The sequence below is a fragment of the Heptranchias perlo genome, chromosome 28, assembly GCF_035084215.1.
Source record: "Heptranchias perlo isolate sHepPer1 chromosome 28, sHepPer1.hap1, whole genome shotgun sequence".
Classification (NCBI taxonomy): Eukaryota; Metazoa; Chordata; class Chondrichthyes; order Hexanchiformes; family Hexanchidae; genus Heptranchias; species Heptranchias perlo.
Genome location: NC_090352.1, coordinates 26,571,200 through 26,596,047, shown reverse-complemented (window position 1 = coordinate 26,596,047; position 24,848 = coordinate 26,571,200). Strand labels below are relative to the sequence as shown.

Genomic DNA, 24,848 nt, shown 5'->3' with positions numbered 1-24,848 from the left:
AAATTTAGAGAAGGAGGCATACAATTGTTATATTAGCACAAAATTTCTTTGTAATACTATAGTTATTGTGACACTACCCTGTGTACCTACAGGTCCTATTGTCGGTGTTGTTAATAACATGATAATTAGCTGTTTAACTTTTCGGCAAAGATCTCTGTGGAGCAGCGCAAAAGTTCCAGGAAATTATGGTGTGGGGTATTTAATGGCATAAGTCACTCGCGCCAGAGTTTCCTGAAATGTCTGCACCATAATAATGGCGTACACATGGATTCGCTGTTACTATAGCACAAGTTTGCACCAAATTCGGGCCCAATATATTCTCTGTCATCCCTACTCTAATCAGCAGATGTTGATCTTAGGGCCATGACTAAACAGCAAATTCTGCAACTGTCAGGGCAGCCTTTCTGGGTATTGCAATTCTTCAAACTGAATAGCCACCTCCTATCTTTTTAGTAACTATTTCTCCTTTTAGCCTGGAGTTGTTTCTTATTTTCTCTTTCCTGCCCATTGCAAGAGCCTGCCAGAAATTCTGGCAATATGAGCAAACCAAAGTCAATCATTTTTTTTTACTTATTCATCAGTGAGAAATGTGTAATATGTACATTGATTAAATTGGTAAATCACTCCCAGCTATCTATTGTTTGTTTTGTGTCAGATGTTAGAGTGAGATAATCAATGCTTTCATACACAGTTATAGATCTGGTTCTATATTTACTTTTTGTAACCTCATTCTAAATTTAAGATTTAATTTTCAGGTACCATATTGTAATATTCTGCAAATTACCTGCAAATTATTCAAGTAAATGCATAAAATGTAATGGTTCATGAAATGGTTCATTTGTCCTAATGCTCCTTTCAGGATTTGTATTGGGGATAATTGGCTGTTTCCTACAATACACACGTTTGTATTTTTTTTAAGATGGGACCTCCATCCATCTCACAAATACTGAAACAAATTATCCTCATAGATTTTTTGTGATAGTGATTTTAGTAAAACAAAAAACAATTGGGAATGTCATTGTAAAGTTATGTATGGGTAGCTGACCCTACTTTGATAAAAAGATATTATTTTCTACATATAACTGTCAACCGTAAGGGTGTTGAGGTCCTCAGGAATCACAAGCCATTCAAAATAACTCCCAGCCCCAACTATCAACTATATTTGTGAATAGACGATGGGGTTACTATCTTCTTGCTCAGAACACCCAACAAGTGGCTTTTATGCTAGTCCTTAAAGAAAGTAAGAGTTTTTAAGATACAGGAAATGATCGTTGGTCCAGGCAAGCCCACCAACCTCACTTCCTCACCAGAACTCTCAATTTGTCAAAAACTGATTTTTCAATTTAAAGAACTACTCAGTAATCAATAATATGTTTTAGAAAACACACCACTGTCATTGGTTATCAACTTGTAGAATTGTTGAAAGTTTGATTGTTGTTATTGCAGTCTCTGCTGACATCACTGTACATTCTGGGAATCAAGGAATTGTTACTGGAAAACTGGCAAGGTGAGAGAAGCTTGAGGAAGATTTTTTTAACTTGTTGACTAAAAATAAAGTCAATGTCATCCTACCGGTGTCTTTGGCCACATCTGCCACTTCTTCATTCCTCTTTTCTGCCATGTAGCCAAGAACAGTAAATATAACACAGCCAGACAACAAACTGGTCATGCAGTTCACAGTGCTGGTGACCAAAGCATCCCTAAAGCAAGGAAACAAGAATTAGTCCATTGCCCGAATTCAATTTAGATGATCAAATTTTAATTTCTCACAGACTATTGATGAGCATACTTTCTGAATTTTGTTACAAATCAATGTAGAATACTTATTGCACCAGGTTAATGCATTCTGACCTCATTAATTGAGCTTGGTTATAATGCAGCTTGTACATTAAAACATGGGTCTGAGATCTATTCAATGTCCCACGACAAAATAAAATGCAACTATTAAATTTGGAAGTTGACATTAAGCTGCATTATAATATAGGCTGCTGTATAACAGAAGGCCTTGTAATGGGGATCTGGGGGGGGGGGCAGGTGGCAGAAGTAAGTAAAATTTTCAGGGTTATTTAAGGTCCTTTCAGTGGTAAAGCACAGAGGTGATTTTTTAAAATGAAAACATTGCAAAGTTGAATATATGTCAGTGCACTGTATTAACGGGAATGTTTATTTAAAGGGAAATTTCATGAGGCACCAGAGCATTACACATTCTACAGTGTTTGTTTAATATCAATTGGATAAAAAGTACGCCTTGCTTATCACATAGACTGCACCGTACAAATCTTCTATAGCACACATGTGCACACTTGCTTGACGGTTGTTAAATGGGATTAGCTTTTCTACAATGTCTGGAATGGGTGCAGTTCCTGGGTAGCCATCATTTGTCATTCTGGAGAACAACTTTTTAATGAAGTGTTTACTCCCCTCCCTTTTTTAAAGCAAAGTATATTTCATCATATAATCCCAATGTGAGCAGTTATGAGAAGATAATGTCATTAGACACCATATTTACTAACAGAAGGAATAACAATTTATTTTAGTAAAACACCTACAAAGTGTGTATTGAATTTTGCAATTCAACAGGATGTTTTCAAATCCCACTGATACACTTTGTATCAAAATCCTAATGATGTTCCAGATTGAGGGGTGCAGTGGGTTGGCACCATCGCATCACCCAGGGGAATGAGTTCAAATCAAGCCCAAACTGATGGAAGGAAAATCTCCACTTTCTCCCCTGCATTAAGGGCCCTTTAACCAAGGTCTTAGTTGGTGTGTGTCCACTGCGTGAAAACACACTCCATTCAGCACAAAACTGGTGCAGTGGAGGGTGCACCTTTAAGGCTGGGGAATATTGTGGGGGAAGAGCTTCACCCTGTACCCTGCCCTTGTTGTAACTGACTTGATCCAGACATTGGGTGCCAAAAGTGGAAATGTGTTTTCATTTCCCTGCACTGACATGCTCAATCCTACTGGGAGCCAACATTCAACAAAAACAGAAAATAGGAAATAAATCTAATGATAGTTGCAAGCCTAAACAAGATAACTTGTTGAAAAGTAATTCACACATTGTTTATGAGACTGACTTGTAACAGTTGTTGTTGAATTTGTTGTAGCTGGCAAATGCCAAGAGGACACCAAATCCCGGGCCAAGGGAAAAGAAAATCTGTGCTGCTGCATCTACCCACACCTGGAAACAAAAGAACAGATGCTATTCAAAACATCTTTAAAGTTTACAGCTGTATTTCTGTACATCATTACAGTCAACAGAGAGCAAGAGACAGGAAGGAGGATGAATTGTTTATTGAAGCAAAAGTCTTTTATCACAAACATTGTAAACAGAAGTAATGAATGGTTTTCAACCTCAGGGCTTCTATCCCTTCCATTCCAACGACATCCAGCTCTTTGAGACTACTGATTGACTATGCAAGAAAAAAAAACAAGCAGATTTGATGCAAATATTGTCATATCATTCCATAAAGGACTGCGATGTGGAGATGCCGGTGATGGACTGGGGTTGACAAATGTAAGGAATCTTACAACACCAGATTATAGTCCAACTGTTTTATTTGATGATATTTTGATTTTCAAATAAAACAGTTGGACTATAACCTGGTGTTGTAAGATTCCTTACATAAAGGACTGCAGCAGAACTCCAGTTGTATTGTTCGTTCTGTGACAGAACAGGAGAACATAGGGTCAATTAAAGCACAAAGCAATAGCCAAGGCTTTAATTAGCTTGCGGTCTCCTATTCCAGGACAGAATGTATGTGTTCTTGCACTCTGGCCATTATAGGTATGTAGGCACTCAGTCCCTTTAAGAACTGAATTCAAGGGGTTATGTCACTGACTTAATCTGGAAGTACGTGTGTGGATGTCAGGTAAGAACAGGATTAGGTTCGGCTGTCATGACCTCCACAGTCGAAGAGCCTGCTGGCACTCACTGTCGAGCCTCACACATGAATAGTACAAATATATGAAAAGGACAGACAGGAGAAGACCCACAGGCCCATCTAACCTGTCCCATATAGTTGTGATACCGCATACATTATGATATAGTCACTTCCTACCCACCCGGAACCATGTACTCTCCTGGGAGAGGTGAAAAACCAGATAAAAACCCTGGGCAATTAGGGGAGAAAAACTGGAACTTTCCTCTCCGGCCCCTTTAGGCGAACGAAACTAGGCCAGGAGATCATATTGACCCTGATTTATATTACGGGGTACCTACCTCTTGTACAAGGTAATCTCCGCCCCAGCCAGAAACAGGTCCAGCTCTCACTTGGAGGAATACAGTAAATCAGCATTCACTACATGAGCCAGAAACCTGTTCCACATCCACTATTCTCTGGAAAAGAACCACCGCCTAATATGCAACCTAGTTCCACCCTTTCATACCTTGTAAGCGTGATCCCTGGACCTCCTTAAACTAACCAGTTAAAATAAATGGTCCACATAAAATAATGAAGCGACTAGGTTTTGTTTATCAACCTCGATCAAATCACCTCCGAGTCTCTGCTTTTCTAAAGTATACACATCTGGGTAACTCAGGTGTTTTAAACTCTGAATTAATCTTGTGGCAATCTTCAGCACCATTTTCAAAGCCTCAATATCCCCCACCATGTGAGGAGACCAAAACTGAACACAGTATTCTAACTGAGGCCTAACAGAGGACTTGCAAGAGGACAAAATGGTGTGCTTTGTTTTATAGTGAATTGTCTTGTGAATACAACCTAGAACCTCATTTGCTTTAGCTATAGCTTCATGGCATTGATCATGAACTATCAGAGATTGATTTAATATAACGCCCAGATCTCTTTCTTTCACCACTGGCTTTATTTCTGTTCCCTGTAGTGTGTATATATATTTAGCATTAGATCTGCCCACACACATTACACTTTTCTAAGTTAAACATAATTTGCCAAACTTGGGCTCATTGCCTTCACACATCTAGGTCTGCTTGCAATAGATGAGCATCCTCTACATTCCTAACACTCGCACACATCTTGGTATTGTCCACAAACTTACAGATCATTCTCACAACACCTACATCGAGGTCATTAATGAAAATAATAAAGAGCAAAAGTCCTAACACCAATCCCTTCAGGACACCACTGGTAACTGGTCTCCAAGTAAATGGCCACTTGGACAAAGTCCCAGAAGGCAACTGCTAACCACAGAATTGTATTTCAGCAAGGAGTCAATGCCTTCAAGAAAGGAAGGGATGGGAGGGAAGAATAGATCCTGTTGTGTTCTTGGGGGAATTTATTGAGCAAACTGAATTTCTGGAATAACCTGAATAACCATGTCAGTTGCTGCAGTATAGTTGATGGTCCAGGGAAATAGTATATATGCTGCAGTTTGAAGTTTGAACTGGTGTGTGTGTGTTTTACATATTTTAACAATGCTGAAATATGTCAGTGTACATATGATTAGTGAGGTGGTCACGTCACTGTGCACTGTTACATTACTGCAAAGTTACATGTAGGGTAGTTAATCCACGGCAATGAGTTACAAGAATATCTTTCAAATTGAGTGGTTCCAATGTCAAACCATAGTAGTAAAACTGAATGTTGCGGGTGAGAGATATCGGTCTTCACTTTTGTCACTCAGTTTCAGATGAAGAATAAAGTTCTCTTTGTCCTATCGACATCAATCAGCCTTAATCCAAACTTCTGGACAGCACCACATTATGAAACTTTCCACTTCCCCAACAGCCTTCCTAAGCGCCTCTTTGAATGAGATTGCCAACTTAGTGTGCATTAATGGCAAATTATGGGTCTGTTTTGTTCTATCCAATGTCCATTGAGAAGATGTGTCGGATTGCTCAAACTCTCTTCACCTTTGTAACCACAGAGAGAGAAAAAAAGAATCCTCTCCTCACTGTAGACCCATAGGTGAAAGTATTCTGTTCTAACCCACCGTACGGCCCAGTTTGGGATTTGAATTACAGTATTGTATTCCATGCCAGCTGTTATTTTAATTACATAAAACACTTTTTAAATTGACTTTTGTTACTATTATTGAATGGATGTGCTGAGAAGTGTATAAGCAATGCAATATTGCATTGTGTAAAACCAATACCTGAAGGAATATGGTGGGGGAGGGGGGCGATTTTCAACTGCTAGCTGCCCATTTCTTGCCTGAAAAACAGGCAGCCGGCAGTTGACAATCTAGGGGATGGGGGAGGACCTCAGCTGCTCTAAGGATGGCCAAGACCCACCTGATGTAATTTTCAGCTGGGCCTGTAAATGGGCAAGCAGAACACCCACCAGTTTTGAGCAGTAGGCTGCTACTAATACAAATCAAAATCCCACACCAGTTGTAGCAGCCAGTTTACAATTTTCAGGTACAAATGGGCGGAGCACACATCTCAAACGATCCACCCATTTGTACAGGCAGTGAGCAGACTAACAAGCAGTCCTTAAAACAACTCTTCCTACATTACACAAGTGACTACACTTCAAAAGTACTTCATTGGCTGTAAAGCACTTTGGGACGTCCTGAGGTTGTGAAAGGCGCTATATAAATGCAAGTTCTTTTTTTCTTTTACTCAGCAATGTAACTCTGCAGCGCAATCCAAGATGCCTATTGTTCTATTTGAACAGCCAATCAGATGAGATCATTTCAATTATCTGTCCTCCATAATCCTCGTTTTCAGTTTTTCTGTCTTCATGAGGATCTGGTGACCACTTCATCCCTGAGACAGGAAATGGTTCCTGATAAAACCAGGAATACAGTCATTGAAGTGTAATATTCTGCAAACTGTGACTTCTGGAGAGTTGACCTGTTTACACCAGTGATAAATGGTACCTTGTTTGCCTGCCAAGTCAATATTAAGTTCTTTTATAATTGAACACAAGTGGGACAAGTTCCATTTAATTAAAGCACGGATTAAATCTTCAATTAAATCGCCACCCAGAGCTTTTATACATTTCCAAGTAACACAGTTGGACGATAATTTTATGGCCATATTTCCATTTCCTGTCTGGGATGCTGTCTCAGTTTGAGTGTTTTGATTCTAAAGGATACCTACTATCAAACCATGTAAAAATCACAATGGAGGACCTTATACACAGGGAAGGCTAACAGTTGCCCAGGAACTGCTCTTTTTATAAATTAGGTTATATATACATACTGTGCAAAATAACTGATGCTGGGATGTTTCTTAATCAGGATTGGTAGCATAATGAACTAAGTAAGAGTGTCTCACTTTCCACAGTATGGAGATCAGGAAGATGCATCAGCAAATTCCTTTGCAGCTTTGCCTGGGAGGAGACAGATGGAGTCACGTTTGAACTTGTCTTTTATCCTTGTTAACTAGTGGTCATTTTGGAAAAAATTCATGAAGTGCTACAAATGTCCAGCAGGCAAGTTAGGCACAAACTGAGACTGTGAAGAAAATTCTCACTGCTCAAAAACTGATATGTAATTCTGAGCGCAGTACATTTGGTAAAGTTGAACCAAGAGGCATTATTCAGCTTTAGTTTAGGTCAGATAAAATACTTTAAAATAAAGCAATACTCAACTTCTATTTTGATAATATCACAATTTCAAATAAAGTCAGTTTTACTTCTGTTCTATGGTATAAAATATTTGCATATTTTAATAACTCCGGATCACATTCATTGCTCACAGCGCTAAGCTTCAGAGTCAGATTTCCTCAGTGAAGCTAACTTGAGAACTCACAAGATCATACAGTTCTTCGGACTAAAATAACATCCTTCTCAGTCGTTAGAGCAAGGGAGGCTGCGACAGACAAACAACTATATTGTAGATTACCACAAATGCCCATACTTTAATCATGAAGTTATTATCTCTGGGAAGTATCTACTTTAGGAAAAGTACAATCGTTTCCCTATCTGTTCATGACTCCAACTCAAGACCCAAGATACAAGGGAGTCATTGGGGTCTGCCTTTATATAATAGGGATGGCTGGGGCCCCTCCCACATCTCACTCCAAGTAGACACCAGTGTCCTTTGAGTGTTGTGACAGACAAATAAAGTTTATAGTTAATTTCAATCGATGCAATTCTTCTCTCCCCCCCCACTTTTTATTTGTTCTTAGGATGCAGGCAACACAATCAAGGCAGCATTTATTGCCCATCTCTAGTTCTGTGAGGGCGTTAAGCGTCAACCCCACAGTGTAAATTGAAGTCTTGTGTAGGCCAAACTGGGTAAGGGTGGCAGGCTTCCTTCCCTGAAAGGCATTAATGAACCAGTTGAGTTTTTAATGACAATCCAGCAACTATCATGGTCATCTTTTTGGTGCCAGCCCACAAATGACCAGATTTATCAAAATCAGTTTCACATCTTGCCATGGTGTGATTTGAACTCACTAACTCTGGGTTGCTAGTACAGTCCCCACTTATAGCGGACACATTGGCGTTAATATGATTAATCCGCTATAAGCGCTGGACAGTGTATCACCTTTAAAGGGACTAAGACCTTCCTCGCTAATGGAGAGCTGAGAGCAGTGCACTCACTCATTCTCACAGTCTGGCATCGCTCTACGCCCGTTTGTTTAAGCTTCTTCCCTTCACAGAAGGTGAGGATCTCTCCAGAGTCAGTGCGCACTGCCCCGAGTTTGGTCACGTCCCTCCAGAACTAAGCACCCTGTTCATCTTCAACATTGGGGGAAACACCCCCTCCTACATCTGTCAACTAACGAGTGAACTCTACCATACCGACAACAACCAAATCTAACTTAACAAACCCCGCTGAGACCCGAAAAATAAACAGACACAGACTGATCCATGGAGGGATTTAAATACAAATACAGTATGATAATGAGATGGGAAAAGCTTATAAATTTGTCTGAACTAGCAGACGCAATTAATGTGATGAATGGCGCCTTTGTAATTGACTTCAGTGGAAATGGCAAATGGTTAGCGTCATTTGCTCAATATAAGCGGCTGCTCGTGATAAGTGTGGGCGGAGTAAGCGGTGGGGACTGTATCAGTATTGGCACCTTTGGTTGGGAATTGTCCACTTTGTAGGTGTCCTCAAAGGCTTCCCTTCCCCTCTCCCAGGAGTTTTACACTTTGTCACAGTCCAGTTGTACACTTTGCTAGCTCGCAATTTACAGGAGTACACATTAATGCAATGAGTCTTTTCGCATAGATGTGTTCTAGTGTTACACACTTCAGGAACAGAGACCTGGATTTCTTTTCCAGTGCTCCTGGCACTGAAATTCCTTACCTGCAGCCCATGATTATCCGACCATTAGAAAGAATTAACTAAAAGAAAAGAAAGAACTTGCATCATGACCTCAGGAGATCCCAACACGCTTTACAGCCAATAAAGTATTGTTGAAGTGTTGTCGTTGTTGTAATGTTGGGAAACAAGGAAGCCAATTTGCGCACAGCAAGGTCCCACAAACAGCAATGAGATAATCACCAGATAATCTGTTTTTAGTGATGTTGGTTGAGGGATAAATATATAATGTCTTTTGTGACCATAAGACATCCCAAAGTGCTTCAGAGGCAATGAAGTTCTTTTAAAATGTAGTCCTATTTTTCCTTTTGTAACAGCCTGCCCCTCATTGTGTGGCTCTTTTATTTGCTTCATGCTCCAGAACACAGGCTTCTGCAGCGTGACAATTAGTTCCCAGACCATATTTTTTGCCCTGCTCCTCACGACTGACCCAAGATCAGAAAATCTCATCCATTTGGGGCATCCCGATTCCAGGGGCATGATATTTACTCTGAGCCACGTACCCTGTGCGTCCACAAATATTCACGTGGGGAACCTGGAAGCGAATTGAGTGTGCTGCAATCTGCGATCGCAGCTCAACTGAAAGTATGTGAGCTTCCGAGTTTCCCACATGCCAGGCAGCCAGATTGACAGGGGTCGTGGATGTCCTCTGTGGTGTGGGGGATGGGGGGGGGGGGGGAAGTCAAGCCCATAACGGAGATCAGGGGACAGGGTGTCCAGCATTTTGGGGGGGGGCGGGTGGGGGGGAAGAGGCCGATCAGGGGTTCCTATCGGCCAGATGAGCTTGTTGGACCTGGATGAAGCACTCTTGCTCCTCCAGGCTCACAAGCACTGCATAAAGGCGCTCCAAAAAGCTGTTATTTTAACCTCTCCCTCACCCCCAACCCACTCGTTATTGGGGGTTAAAATTTACCCCCAGTTGTTAGTTAGGATTAGAATTACTCGCACCTTTCGAGTCGGAAATACAGCCATCAGTTTGGTAGCTGTTCACATCAATCAAACTAGTTGAATGTTTCACACTATATTTAAAAGCTTGAAAAAAGACTATCAGCTTTGTACAGATAATAACAACTGAGGTTATGCAGCTGAAAGGTTTTGTTAGTTTAATTACAGGCAGTTGCGTAATAAATTAGTAACAAAAGTCGTAAGGAACAAGTTATATATCGATAGTTTCGTTGCCTCTATAGTTTCATGCAATTATGGAACTATCTTTAGATAAATAATGCAGGTGGTTTAGTGTTCAAACCAAGTGACAGCTTGGCTGAAAGGTAGGGCTCTCACCTCTAAATGAGATGATGTGGAGATGCCGGTGATGGACTGGGGTGGACAAATGTAAGGAATCTTACAACACCAGGTTATAGTCCAACAGTTTTATTTGAAAATCACAAGCTTTCGGAGGCTTTCTCCTTCGTCAGGTGACCTCACCTGACGAAGGAGAAAGCCTCCGAAAGCTTGTGATTTTCAAATAAAACTGTTGGACTATAACCTGGTGTTGTAAGATTCCTTACATCTCTAAATGAGAGTGAAGCCCCACTCCAGGAGCTGAGCACATAATCGAGGCTGACACTTCAGTGTGGTATGAGGGAGTGCTGTGTTGCTGGAGCAGTCACCAAACCAAGACGTTGACTGCTTGTTCAGGTGGAGATTCCATGCACATTCAAAGGAAAGCAAATGTCCCCACAAACATTTATCCCTCATAGCATCAGGTGGGACCTTACAGTGTGCAAACTGGTTGTTGCATTTGTCTATATAACAGTGAAGTAATTCATTGGCTGTGAAGTGCATTGCGACATCCTGGGGAAAAGAAAGACACTATGTAAACAAAAGTTATCTGTCTTTCTTTAACGGTCGATACACAATTGTAGTCAACAAAGACAGGTTGAATGTTTTTTTTCTATTCATTCTTTTGATAGTGTTAACTTCTTACAGAAGAAGATGTGATCTTCTGTGACTTAGTACAGAAATCCCTAAATAAAAAGCTAGAAAAAGATGCCACGGTAAACATATAGTGTGGAGGAAGAAACTACTGATTACAATATTGGTTCACATTTTGGTAGGGCAAATCAGCCGAGTTTTTATTTTTATTTGCTTTTCAACTAAATGTCATGCATTTATTTACTTACCCTAAAAGTGATTAAGGAGAGGGAAAGATTGAAAACACATTCTGCACTTTCTAGATATATAGTTTGCAGTTAATTGGAAGACTGAAAGATGAAATTAAAAGCGTGTTGAACGATAACAGTACAATGCATATGGTTGTAATTGGATGTTAAATGAAATTTTAGAAATATTTTCAATCTAATGGTCTAGTTGTGTGTGTGGGTGGGTGGGTGGCATGTTCCCCAGCTCCCTGGTGTTTTGGAGATCTTTGTGTAATCACTTGCAAGGATCGAGTTTCAGCTCTTTAAATATCTAAATTTTAGATGCTTCAATTTTGCTGCTGCCCCCTATTTAATATTTATTATTTTCTGAAAGATGGGCTGGTGCAGATCTGGAGTGTAAGCAAACATGAAATGCTCTTTCCTGACCAACACACTTTTTTCCTCTTCCTGTGTTTAATTAGATCTGTGTGAAATTTGCATTTTGCAATTAATTAGGAGTTGACTCTTGATGCACAAGCTGAGGCTTAACATTACTTTCGTAGTGATATTTCTATTATACGTTGACTTGGACAGATACTGCCTACTTAACACAGCTCAAGTTTGATTTATTTTGGGCCTGGTTTAAAGGCTACATAAAGCCTGTACTTTTAATTAGTCTAGTGTGATAAAGACATCAGGTTTGGCAGCTGAAATCTAGTTTTAAATTCTTTGTTCTAAAAGTTATTTTTAGATAACATAATTTTCATTAAGCTTTGAAATATTGAATTAATATTTCGTACTGAGTTGAGGCCTGTTCCTCAGTCAAAGGACACAGTTCTGTTGTGTAGACCGAACAATGGCAGGAGAATGAAATATATTTGTTTCGATAAAAGTCAGATTTCCCCCTCAGTTTCCCAAATTTGTTTTTGAAGAATTTTTACAAACCGATGCAAATGTAGAGAATTTGGAGACACTTGCTAATGTGGTCAGAATGGGCAGTAACAATGCAAATTAGCAAAGCCAATAAGGGGTAAATTTTGATCAGGACACTAGAAAAATGTTCCTTGGCACTTCACAGAGGCTACCTGAACAAGCAGCCGGTGTCGGTTTAATGTCTCCTTCAAAAAAAAGACACCTCCAGCAACACAACATTCCCTCAGTACCACACTAATATGTCAGTCTAGGCTATGTGCTCAAGTCCTGTAGTGGGGCGTGAACCCATGACCTCCTAACCCAGTGGTGTTATCCTCCACTGTTAAGTCATCTCAGTTCCTCGACCGAGTGTTGCAGACTGGCACATTCCAAGGTCCAGGACTACGTGCTCAGGGACGCACTGAGGCTGGGTGCGGCAGCTGCAAAGGCTCTGTGGGGAAAGGCAACCATTTAGACTCTTCCCGCCTTTGTATATCGAGGGGCTGCAATCAGGGAAAAACCGCCCCGGGCAGAATGTAAAATTCAAATTGATGTAATGTACCTGTAATCAATAATCTCTACTGAGTGTAATGCAATGAGGCACCCTAGAGTATCATGAACTGTAATTATGTATAATGTGTTCATTGAACTGTACTTGATGTAACCTGCAAATTGTATAATCTGTATTGTGTACGTTTGGAATGTGATATGACAACTGTATTGTATGTATTGCTGCAAATTTTATGAATAAAGTATATTATAATAAAAAAGTTAAGTCATCTCAGTCTCCAGCCTCATGTATGAAGATTGGCCACTTGGACAAGGTACCCGGGGATGGGAGGCTGCGTGGAGGTGCAGTTGGAACTACACCCCGCATAAACCAGCTGCTTCAGGAGTTAAGGAAATACAAACAGTGGGAGAGGCTGAGGAGGGAAAGAAGTTTTGAGAGTGAGAGATTTTACTTTATCCCCTTACTGGGGCATTCTACAACCTGATAAAGTGAACATTGCTTATGTCTCTTTCACTACAAACCTTTATACAACACCCTGTCAGTGTCATGGCCCCAAAGACAGCTTTATCCAAGAAATCTACTGTATTATTCCGCACGGTTAATTTTGTAGTGTTTTGACAGACTTTAGAGCATTGAACCACAGAGATTACACAGTGATATACCGTGGCTGCCTCACAGGTCACAGAGGACACGAAACGTAGTAAACCAGCAGTGTGAAAGTTAGAGCCAATCTGGCTTTGGTTGACTCACCTGGGTGGTAAGCAGTTTGCTCCATTCAGGCTTTAGATAGAAGAGGAGTCCTCGCCAAGCCCCAGGAAGTGTGGCACCCCTCACCAAGAGAATAAACAGTACAACATAGGGGAAAGTGGCTGTTACCCATACAACCTGCACAAGCAATATAAATAGCAAGCATTTAGACAGTTATAAAAATAAGAACGGCAACATGCAATTTTTGTATGCCAAAAATATTTATACTGAACAGACTAACTGCTGGGAAACTTCCAAGCTGAACAGAATCATTTATAGCTTGATTATATTGTCCATGCCGGTGCAGGTCTGTTTAAATGCTGTACTGGTGTGAGCAGAGCTTTGTACTGCCAGGGGAGGGGGAGTCCTGGGGAATCAGAACTCTGCAAATGCATGTTCCAGTGCCGTCACTGACTGTAATTCATGCTGCTTCAGATCAGAAGAAGAACAGAGCAGCATTGCAGGGCACAAGTTAATTTTTTAAACGTGGGTGACCTCATGAATCTTGTTGTGCTGCAGCCAGCACAAATAAAAGTTTGACTATGGCCATCTCTTGGATGGGGTCTCATTTACACCACTAGTCAAGGTCAGAACATTGTTGGGGCACCATCTGCAGGCAAGACAGCACATCCTGCTCTGGGACACTGTCACTTGAGCTGGCTACCAGGAAGTCACAATCACAAGCTACTTATGGATGAGGAAAGGCCAATCGGCCCACTTTAATTCATCCATCCAGAGTCACCCTTATTGTTGCATCTAATTGTTTCTTAAATGACTCCAGGGTATTTGCCTCCACCACTCTGCCAAGTCCGTTCCAAGTGTGATAAAGTTGCTTATTGCTCATTAGAACCTGTGTCTCCTTGTTCTACTCCCACTGATTAAATTAAAATACTATCCCGAATTAACCTTTACAGTGCCTTTACTATCTGATATATTGCCTGCAAATGGCCAGGAATGACTTTTTCTGACTTATTTTTCCTCCACCAAAGTAAAGGTGCCTGGCCTTCGGAGGCTTCCTACAACATGGAGCTGAGATCAGGAACTCAATAACATGAAGATTAAATCTATGTTTCCTCTTTTACTCCCCGCCCTCCAACAACCTTAGACATGGTGCAGCATCACATAGGTGCTCCAAAAATGTGCACACCACTACCATTTTTGTAACTCTAATTTTGAAAGCATTTCATTTTTTGCACACCAATAGATAATGTAACTCAAAATGAAATGTGTGTCTAGGATATTTGGATTGCAAATAATTAACCATTTTCTAGAACCCTGTACCTTATAAAAGACAGTAGGGCCTCAAATCTGGGGGACAGCAATCCCAGCACCTATGTTGGCATCAGTCCCATCAGGAACTTCCACCACTGACCCCAACAGACCTTTTGAAGTCAGGGGGATGTTCCCTCATTACCACTGGAATGTTGGGCGTTTATGCCACTATGGTAACATCTAGAGCACCCACCATGCTGGATAGGCCAGAAATTATGGCCAAAGATTGGCAGGCCGGAGGGGGAAGACTGGGTCCCTACCCCACCCCCGAAAGATCAGAACTGTCCCCATTGTCCTTTTTGTAAGAGGGCCACCTATAAATATGCTGTCGGAAAAAGTATCCCCTCCTCTTCGGGGGACAAGGTGATGTCCCTGGCCTGGACCTCCAAGGCGGGCCCCACATCCACCATTCAGCAGCTTGTATACCTGGTTTCATCGCCAGGCCCCTCAGAGGCCAGGGACAGGGCCAGGCATGGACTCGATGGGCCAAATGGCCTCCTTCTGTGCTGTAACCTTTCTATTCTATGACACGTGATCTCTTGGTGTAAGAAATACACGCCCCCTCTCCTGTGCCAATGGTCTTGTTTGGTGCAAGCAGAGGCTCTGCCACAAGGCCAAACTCCATGGCAATATAGAGAACCAGCATATCCCGGTTTTGACCTATTTGTGGCACTTGGAGCTTCCAGAGGTCACGAAGGACACCATATAAATGGGAGTTATTTTTCTTTGTCACTTTGTGAACATCAGACATTTTAAACAGCATCAACTCATCCAGGTATGTGAAGTTTCAATAAAAATTGGATTATCTACAGTGTGCTTTCATCCTGCTTAATAATTTTACACCGGAGATGTGTGTGTGAATAGCTTGGAGAATTTTTACAGAACCTAATGGAAACGGGGGAGAATTAAAGCTGGATATTTTTGCAGTATTTTTATCAGATCGGTATGATAGAATTACATGCCTAGTGATAAAATATTTAAAACAGAATTAAAGAGATTTAAAAGTTTGGTATTAAAATAATTGTTAATCAGGCGAGTTAGAGGAATTTCAGTCAATTGGAGAAAGCGGTGAATCAGCACTCAGTGAAAGGTCATTTCCTTGCACAATTTCCAGAGAAATGGTACTACTGTCAGAGCTATAAAAGAATTCAGCATCTTTTCTGTCACAGGAGATACTGTGGGATGAACAAAAATCTATTTCAGGCCTGAGGCAAATGTACCTCCCTCCCCAACAGGTGCCAGGCAGACGAGCCTCAGCATCTGGCTTTGGAATACTGTTAAAGGACATGTAACTATGCTGAATGTTTTGTGTTTGACGAATGTTCTTATGTTGTAAATCGATTTCAAACATCTGTGAATTGTGAACACCTAATACAGTTGGATTATATTTTAAAAATTTTAATTGACCATGTAAATGTACAAAGTATAATCTCTTAAGTATTAATAAATTCAGTTTATGTTTGTTAACAGCTGCAATGAAACATTGAGGTTAAGAGTTAAGCTAGGTGCAGTGAAAGGAATTGTTTGAACACATCAAACTTTTTGTTTAAATTGAGAAGCCTAGCTAAAGGGCGAAGGCCCATAGTGCAAGGCATTACCAAGGATCAAAACAGTGAGAGAGGAGGAGGTGGTAAATCAACATGCAGTGATTAGGCGACCCCAAGGCTAGGTTTTAAAAGCCTACACATATAACAAGAAGGAAAGACTAAGGGAAGGGATGGGAAGGAGTCCCATAGTTTTGAAGTTGTGAAAACAACGAGTTACACTAGGAGACAATGGAGAGAGTTGCGATTTCAATACAGTGAGGATGCAGGGGAGGAGCAGCATCATGTCAACTGGTACATTTAAAGCTTATGAGGAACAAGAGAAGGTCAGAAAATAAATGAGAGTAATATGGATAAAATCAACACAAGAAAATTGACACAAGTAAGGTTGTGCTGGAGACAGTTTAGGGGTGAGAGAGGGACTGCCTATCAGACAAGTTTTTTTTGTATCCTGTCCAAGAGAATCAATAAGATGTTAGGAGAGCTTCACCCCCAGAAGCAAGAACAGTATTCAAGTTTCGGGCAGATTTTATAGCGTTAAGAATGAAAAAGAAGTATTTGGCATTAAAATGGACACCAAAGTGTCCACGTAAAAGCGGTAGGAAGAGAAAGGCTAAGGATTTGTGATCACAAAGGGTATGCACAAGGGTGTCTGACAGACTGTCATGTTTTTCATTTATATTTTGTTAAAGTCACATTAAATGTTATCATTCTCACCACCACTGCCACATCTTGCCCATTTTTGACTGGCTTTTGTGACAGCACCCTTTCATGTGCTTCATCATGAACAGCAACACTTGATGCCACCCATGGATCACTTTACAGTGGGTGTATGTGTAATTGCAGGACTGTTTTGTGCAGGGCGGGGAGGAGGGGTGGGGCTGGTGTGGGCACTGCTCTTTCCAGGTGATGTAAGGGTTGGACTCTTCTCACTTTGATCTTATGAGAACTGTTCACATATGAGTGACTCCCTGGCCTCACGAGCAGCCAGGTAAGCTGCTGCTCTGCCCATGGGTTCGTCCTCTTCAATGTGGGTGGCAGATGTGGATGGTGGATGAGGCCTCCTCAACCGGTACCCATCTCTGTTGCGCCATGCTGTGCAGGACACAACACACTACTATAATGTGACCCGCTCTCGCTGGTGCATATTGAAGCGCTCCTCCAGAACGATCGAGGGACCAAAATCGCATCTTCAGCAGTCCTATCACATGTTCAATTATAGACCTGGTGCCGATGTGGCTGTCATTATATTGACACTGTTGCTTGCTGATGGGGTTCCTCAGAGGTGCCATGAGCCACATGTGCAGGGGGTATCCCTTGTCCCCGAGGAACCAGCCCTTAAGGGTGTTCGGTGCGTGGAAGAGCCCCAGGATGTTGGAGTCCCTCAGAATGAATGAATTGTGGCAGCTGCCAGGGAATCTGGCACACACATGAAGAAATCTTCTGCGGTGGTCACAAACAAGCTGAGCATTGATGGAATGATACCCCTTTCTGTTGATGAACAGTCCTGGCTCACGCGGGGGTGCTCAGATTGCTATATGCGTGCAATTAATTGCACCCTATGGGAACCCAGGCAGAGTGGAATCCCACTGCCCTCTCCGTCTGGCTGAGGTCATCCATGGGGAAGTTGACGTATTGCGAATCCCTGCGAAACAAGCAGTCGGTGACCTGCCTCATGCATTTGTGTGCAGGTGACTGAGAGACCCCGGCGATGTCACCTGTGGCACCCTAGAATGGTCTGGTGGCGACGAAGTTGAGGGCAGTGGTCACTTTAACTGCGACGGGTAATGAGATGCCGCTAGGCCCAGCCGGGAGCAGCTCGGCATGAAGGAGGCTGCAGACGTCAGCGACCACATGCCAACTCACTCTCAGCTTCCGTATGCACTGCTCCTCAGAGATCCAGGAAGCTGAGCCTTGGTCTGTAGACCCTCTAACGAGGGTAGTGCTCTTGTGCAGGTGCCTGTAGCGCAGTACTGTGTTGTGGAGCTACAAGTGGCAGAAGTGCACGCCATGCCTGGTGAGGATAGTGATGTTGCTCGTCCTCTGATGTACTGGTGAATGCAGCCATCGCACCCCCCCATTCTGATAGTGTCAGTTTGAGGGAGTCGAAAAGTTAGTTAATATGTGTAAACAGAACAATTCTGAGTGGAAACCAAGAATTTTCAGTCTAAACACAAAGATCTCCCAGCCAAAAGTTTGTCTGAGAGACCTGTGTGCCTTGCTGCAATAACTAACTTTTTATCCCCATCTTTAAAACAGAGATTTAAATGTCCAAATGGCTAACGGCTGAAACACGACTCCTTCACCATGGCACGTTTCACATAGCACGGAAAACACTTTGAAGCGTTGAAATTGTTTGCCTTCATTATAAATTGCATTTATTCATTTTTAAACTAATTCAATTGCTGCTTTAAATATCATCCCGCCCGATTTTAATTGTTGGCAGGACTTCTGGGTTCGGGAACTGCGCACGCACCCAGCTGACTCTGGGTCTTGCATGTTCTTCAGCGTGTTGCAGCCGGGATTTCTGCCCACCTCAAACAAACACGATTTTCTTTGCCCCCCCCCTGAATCCAGACTTTGCTTTTAAAATTGAGCCTAATGAGTCCAAGAATGTCAGCAGATTAACTGCTTCTATGTGAATAAAGTACAAGTTCTGTGGGATCATTTTCATTATAGTTTAAGGTTTTGTTTTCCTGGAAACAGAAGGCATGTCCTGGGCCAAAAATGGCGATTTCAAAAAAAAAAGGTTACTTGAGCCTGACCCAAGGTTGTTTTGGCCCAGCCAAATTAAGTATTCTTCTGATGGTCCAAGATCCATGGTCATTCGTAATTATGACATGAGTTTATTGGAGGCATGGTCAGCACTATTGCACAACAGACGTGGTCATATATGTAGTAGTACTAGGTTTGTTCATATTTTAGTTAGTGGCAAACAGAGACTGGAATTGTCGAAGAGTTGGTCCCTACAAAACAGTACGAGCAGTTACCAGTAACATATTAAGATTGAGCTTTGGACCTTTCCCAGGGAGATGTCACTGCTGAAATCATACACTTACAATTAGACATTGGACTGTTGTGCTTCCAATGAAACAACTTAAACTATCTGCTGAGCAAGTCGACCCTGAATGAGTCCAAGAGATTACATCACTGATGTGGAAGGAAAGGACTGCAAAACAGAAGCATGACAGTGTTCCAGCAGCAGAAATGGGAGCCTCCAGAGAAAAGTAGGCAAGTATTCTTTAATAGGGCTATGATCTGAATCACAGTTTCTATAAATGTTCTGAGTTTGTTGAAAATAATAACTGCTTAAAAACACTATTTTCTGTCTCGTGTTCTGAAATGATTTTATCGGGCGAATGTACCTGTTCTCTGTGGAATTGTTCTGTTTTGCTTCACTGAATAAAATCAAATGACTTCTTAGATATTCTTTATGGAGAACCTGCACTATTTAGGATTCCCACTTCTACATGTGCTGTGAGAATAGAAATTTGTGAGGATTCAAAATTAAATAGTGTAACTTCTAAATGTGCCAAATTTTACAAAAGTAAAATTAGTAGAGTGCTCTAAAAACCTTTACTGAGGCCCTTAAAAAGGAATGTTCAAAAAGCAACAATGAACTTCTTTGCTTGCTAGCCCTGTGTCCAATTATTCAGTGTATTGCTCGATATTTAATTTATCAAGGTAGTATAGGTATGCCATTTATTGCCTGGACAATAGCGAGCTCATGGTACAGTATGGACAAGCAACAACAACTTGTATTTATATAGCGCCTTTAATGTAGTAAAATGTCCCAAGGTGCTTCACAGGAGCATTATCAAACAAAATTTGACACCGAGCCACATAAGATGGTATTAGGACAGATGAAGGGTAGGTTTTAAGAAGGTCTTAAAAGGAGGAGAGGGAAGTAGAGCGGCGGAGAGAATTCCAGAGTTTAGGGCCTGGGCAGCTGAAGGCACCGCTGCCAATGGTGAAGCGATTAAAATCGGGGATGCGCAAGAGCATAGAATTGGGGGAGCGCAAAGATCTTGGAGGGCTGTAGGGCTGGAGGAGGTTACAGAGATAGGGAGGGGCGAGGCCGTGAAGCACATGCTGACATTCTCATTTTTCACATGATTTAGCTCCACCTACCTTCCCAGAAGTCTTTACGCCTTTCCAAATACTGAAATATACCACAACAAATATAAAGAGCAGGCAAAGTGCTAACTGCCAGCTGATGCCACCCAGGTCCTCCAGTCCGTGAGATTTGTGTACCTGAAGTACCTGGCGGCTGCAATAAAAATAAATGTCACAAATGAATGATATTTTCAAACATAAATTTGCACCAAAACACATCATTGGTTTCTTTCGCACCAAGGTTCCTATGGTAGTTTTCTCTTACAACCTCCTATTCCCCCTCCTCTACAAGGTGTTCACTATTTAACAAAATCCTTTCACTGAATGCCAGGACAGGATTATCTGGGCCTTTGAATTATTAATTAATGCCATTCAATGAATGACCACCGGTAAGTATTGTGGGCCAAATAATGCTAGGTTTTTCTTCTCCCATTCTTTCTCCTCCAAGAAGAGACATCACACACATTCCATCTAATCGGCTGACTCAGTTGAAACTTGCCCATTTGAGGTAAATTAATTTGTCTGAGCTTGAAATCCCTGCATTGCGGTTAGGACTCAGTCTTTCTCGCATCTTGCCAATTAGAATGGTATATCCCCGTTTCATCTCTTCCCCCACCCAGAGTTCAGAATTCCAGAAGTTCTTTAAGCCAGTAAAAGGATTGTTGTTCTGAGTTTCTATTGATTTAAAAATAGAAAATGCCAGATCTACAAAGCAGGCTGCTGTAACATGAAAAGATGGGATAATGTTCAAATACAGACTAACAATAGAAGTATTTTGTCTAAATTTTAGCTTAGTGTTGGGTTCATAAATTCTGTCATAACCCTTGCCACAATTTGGGGGTTTTTGCACAAGGTAATTTCTTGAGTTCAGCACTAATGGCCACTCCTGGAGAGCACCTTTTCGGGTCTATTATCTAGGTAATCAATAACATATCCAGAGATCATAACAGAACATTTACTCTGCATACTAGCTACTAAAATATAACATGTCACCATGTGAATTCTTCACCCTTTACTCAAAGCAGTATGAAATAACATTTTACTGAGACAAGAGAGAGCTTCAAACCTCAAACTGATTTATTTAATATATGAGTGAACAGTATATAGTTTTAATAATGAATACAATCAATTTCCCTACACCCATCATTTATGGAAAATAACAAAAATGCCACTTAGTAACTCTTTGTACATTAGCTCACCTTCTCTAACTAAGCCTCTTAGTTAAGAAGCTAAAACATAGCAAGCTTCTTATTGCTGCCGTGAGACTATAGTTCACCCTCTGTGAATGTCTGTGCATGTGTCTGATTTTGTGTGAGCAGAGAGAGAGAGCGCGCAAGTGCGCAGATGTGTGAGCTCTGCGACCTTCCCTCTTAAGTCAATGAAATAGGGGTTCATCCCATCGAGCTGTCAATCACAGTTATTACCCTGAGATGAATGCCTATCCTTTGATGTGTGAGCAAGTGGCTCCCCAGCTTCTGCATAATTAAGCCACCCTGAAAAACAGAATAAAGCAAATCCTGTACTCTCAGATGTTGCTAGGAGTAATCTCACAATAGCTCAAAATATTTGAAATGGTACATAATCCTACCTTTATATAATTAACTATAAAACACTTCAAAACACCATTCCAAGCCTAAATTAACTTTCAGGCTATGGGTTCACTGTTGAGAAAATTGCTCAATCTAGCACTACAGAAATATAAGAAGTTTAAAAGTTCAAGCAACCCAGGGAAAATCCAAGTTGCTGCAGCACTTGTTAAAAACTTCCTTCACTCACAGAAATCATGTTCCAGCTTAACTAAATATAAAGTTGTGACAATTATTCAGTTGCCAGGCAGTTTGCTTAAGGGAGGAGCCACGTCACAATTCAAACATGAACTGTGAGATTTGTTCAGATATTTGTCTGATTGGCAACTTCTAACATTTTAACAGGCAATTATTAAAATTCAGCTTGGTTCTGATTACTGTTTCAGCAGGAGATTTCAGTCTACCTCGTTAAAAATCGAAGCATTTTGATCTAGTCTTTCAGGAGCAGTTTATATAATCAACCTCACCTGTGAGAATAATCTGAAATATGGAAGCCAAAAATATCCATAGTAAAAAGGGTATAAAAGTCCAATAAATGCTGTAATTCATAAATATAACATTGGTTCCCACTACTTTCTGTTTAGAAACAATGGGGTTCAAGTTATGTCTTGGGTGGTCGCTGAAAAAGGGAGATAGGGAATCAGCAGCCTGTTTTACACTCTGCCCGATTTTCTTTTACATTGTTGGAAAAGGAAATTGGGCACCGTGTAAATTGGGCAGCTAATTCACTATTGCTCACTTTGCATTACTGCCCAAATGAATTTCAGCCCCAAGTGAGGCTTTTTCCTTTTAGCCGACAACGTTTTGCTGCGCACCAAGTATAGCCTCTTTTTCTACCAATTTTTAATACAGATTAGAATTAGTTCTATGATGCCTGAAATGTTTCAAGTTTGCAAAGGGGAAATTAGGGGCACAATTTTCATTCGTCACTTCCAAGCTCAGCTTCTTTTAACACGCTTCTTGGCAGCCTCATAACCTTCAGCCTATACAAACTGCAAATCATCCAAAACTCCACTGCCCACATCCCATCCTGTACTACGACCACCCAACCATCATCATCTTCTCGCCAACCTCCACTGACTCTCCATCCTCCAGACAATTGATTTCAAAATTCTTGTTTTTGTTTTGAAGTATCTTCATGGCCTTATCACATCCACTGCAACCTTCTCCAGCCCTGTGTCCCAGCTTACAGACTGATTCTTCTGATTCTGGCCTTCCATGTATCTCTTCCTCTCTCTGCTCCACTGTTGATTGATAGTTGACTTAAATAAAATGTATTTTCAATCTTCTTTTGCCCCTCATGTAATAATATATGCAAATATAATGGCTTGTGTTAAAATATATCTACACTTTTATGCAAATAACATTTTTACAGTTGCGCCTAGATGAGACTCTGGATGGAATAAGTAGATCAACGTCATTTCACAACCAGGATCTAATTTGTATTGGAGCAGTTGCCTATTTTGTTTAACTCAACATTATAGAATGGAATATGATTTTAGTTCAGCCATTGTAAGTTTTGGAATAAAAACGGGAGTAAGATCTCTGCAGGATTGTTAGTGTGAGAAACTGGGGGAAGGGAAGGGGTGGAAAACTTTCCCTGCTGACTGCAACACCGATATATGTAGAACTATTCACAGGAGAGACTGGAAAAATCAACAAACAACTTCACTGTTGCACATCAAAGAGCTGAAACTGAATGAAGCCAAAACAGAGCCATAGCCAGGCACCTGCTATATCAACAGCCTGGAAAACAAAATGAAGGTTTCAGTTTGCCAAGAGCCAAAACAGCATATTAAAGCAATTGCTGCCAAGTGTTCCTAGACAATTAATCCTCTACAACAACAAAAATCTTGTTAGAATTGTCGAATAAGCATTCAATGCTTAGGTGATAATTTTGTAGGTTTTCCCATTTGTCCTACAGAATCTTCTGGATTTTTTGAGTGGGCTATCCCCATGGAATATGTCATAATAGTCTATCACAATTAGCGAGCAATGAACCCAGGATTTATGGAGGGGGTGCAGATTAATAAGAACTAGCTGTGATAATTTGTAGTGCAGTATATAATTATAAAATGCACATACAAGATCATTTGACAGAACACACAACGAAATTGGACCTGCTGTTCCTAGATTGAAGGACACAATAGCTAGTCTCAGAAAACACACTATCAATAAATACCACTACAAACCATTCCACAAGTCTATTTGAGATAATGGAGATCTTAATCTATTGACGGTGTGCTTTGATCAAACTATTGATAAAAGGATTTTAAAGTGACAATGACTGAGGCTACTACTGCCATGAGTCATTGTGTGAATGAAATCAGAAGTGTTGTTACAATGTACACTGCTGCTTCCTGGAAGTGACTGGTAAGACAGATTCTTAATTTGACTGAGTTTTCTCGCCCCAAATGCTGCATCCACTTACATGCACTTACGTATAAAATTCTTCCGCAGGAGAGGTGGAGTACTTTGTCCAGGTGATGTTACCTTTTAGAAAGTAGTTGGTACAGTTTTGAGTGTTCCATACATTGTTACAGCTAGTCCATGGGAGCTCAGAAGTAAATGATGAGTAGAGGTAGTACAGAGCCCAGGCCATAATTGTATTGTAGTAAAAGGAAACAATTAGAGCTATTATACAGATTGCATATCCAATCCCTGCAGAGAATAAAAGGGGATAATTTTTTAAACCATCTAAAATTGATATTTTGTTCCAGAAGAAGCATTTATCCAAACACTGAAGAATCATTGCAATAGTTAAATATTCAATCTATCAAAATTAGTCATCAAGGCCTTAGTCTTATTTACTTGAACTCATTTAGGGTCGACAATTGTAAACAATTTTACAACACCAAGTTATAGTCCA

The 24,848-nt window shown here is 41.0% G+C and overlaps 2 protein-coding genes across 5 annotated transcripts in view; one reads left to right on the top strand and one right to left on the bottom strand.

The window, feature by feature from the left end:
- The window catches only part of slc6a4a (solute carrier family 6 member 4a), a 50,381-nt gene that overhangs the window by 15,344 nt on the left and 10,189 nt on the right, over window positions 1–24,848 (bottom strand). Inside the window, exons 4-8 of the mRNA XM_068008248.1 lie at window positions 24,421–24,640; window positions 20,409–20,547; window positions 13,465–13,599; window positions 3,081–3,184; window positions 1,573–1,700 (exon numbers count right to left, since the gene is read on the bottom strand). Coding sequence (XP_067864349.1) covers window positions 1,573–1,700; window positions 3,081–3,184; window positions 13,465–13,599; window positions 20,409–20,547; window positions 24,421–24,640 — 726 coding nt within the window. The remainder of the gene's footprint in view (window positions 1–1,572; window positions 1,701–3,080; window positions 3,185–13,464; window positions 13,600–20,408; window positions 20,548–24,420; window positions 24,641–24,848) is intronic.
- The window catches only part of LOC137344955 (uncharacterized), a 149,283-nt gene continuing 143,819 nt past the window's right edge, over window positions 19,385–24,848 (top strand). For 2 of the 4 annotated variants that reach the window (XR_010968511.1, XM_068008253.1), the window contains exon 1: window positions 19,385–19,508. The gene's annotated coding sequence lies outside the window, so the exon portion shown is untranslated. The remainder of the gene's footprint in view (window positions 19,509–24,848) is intronic. The other 2 variants (XM_068008255.1, XM_068008254.1) reach the window with 1 other exon arrangement.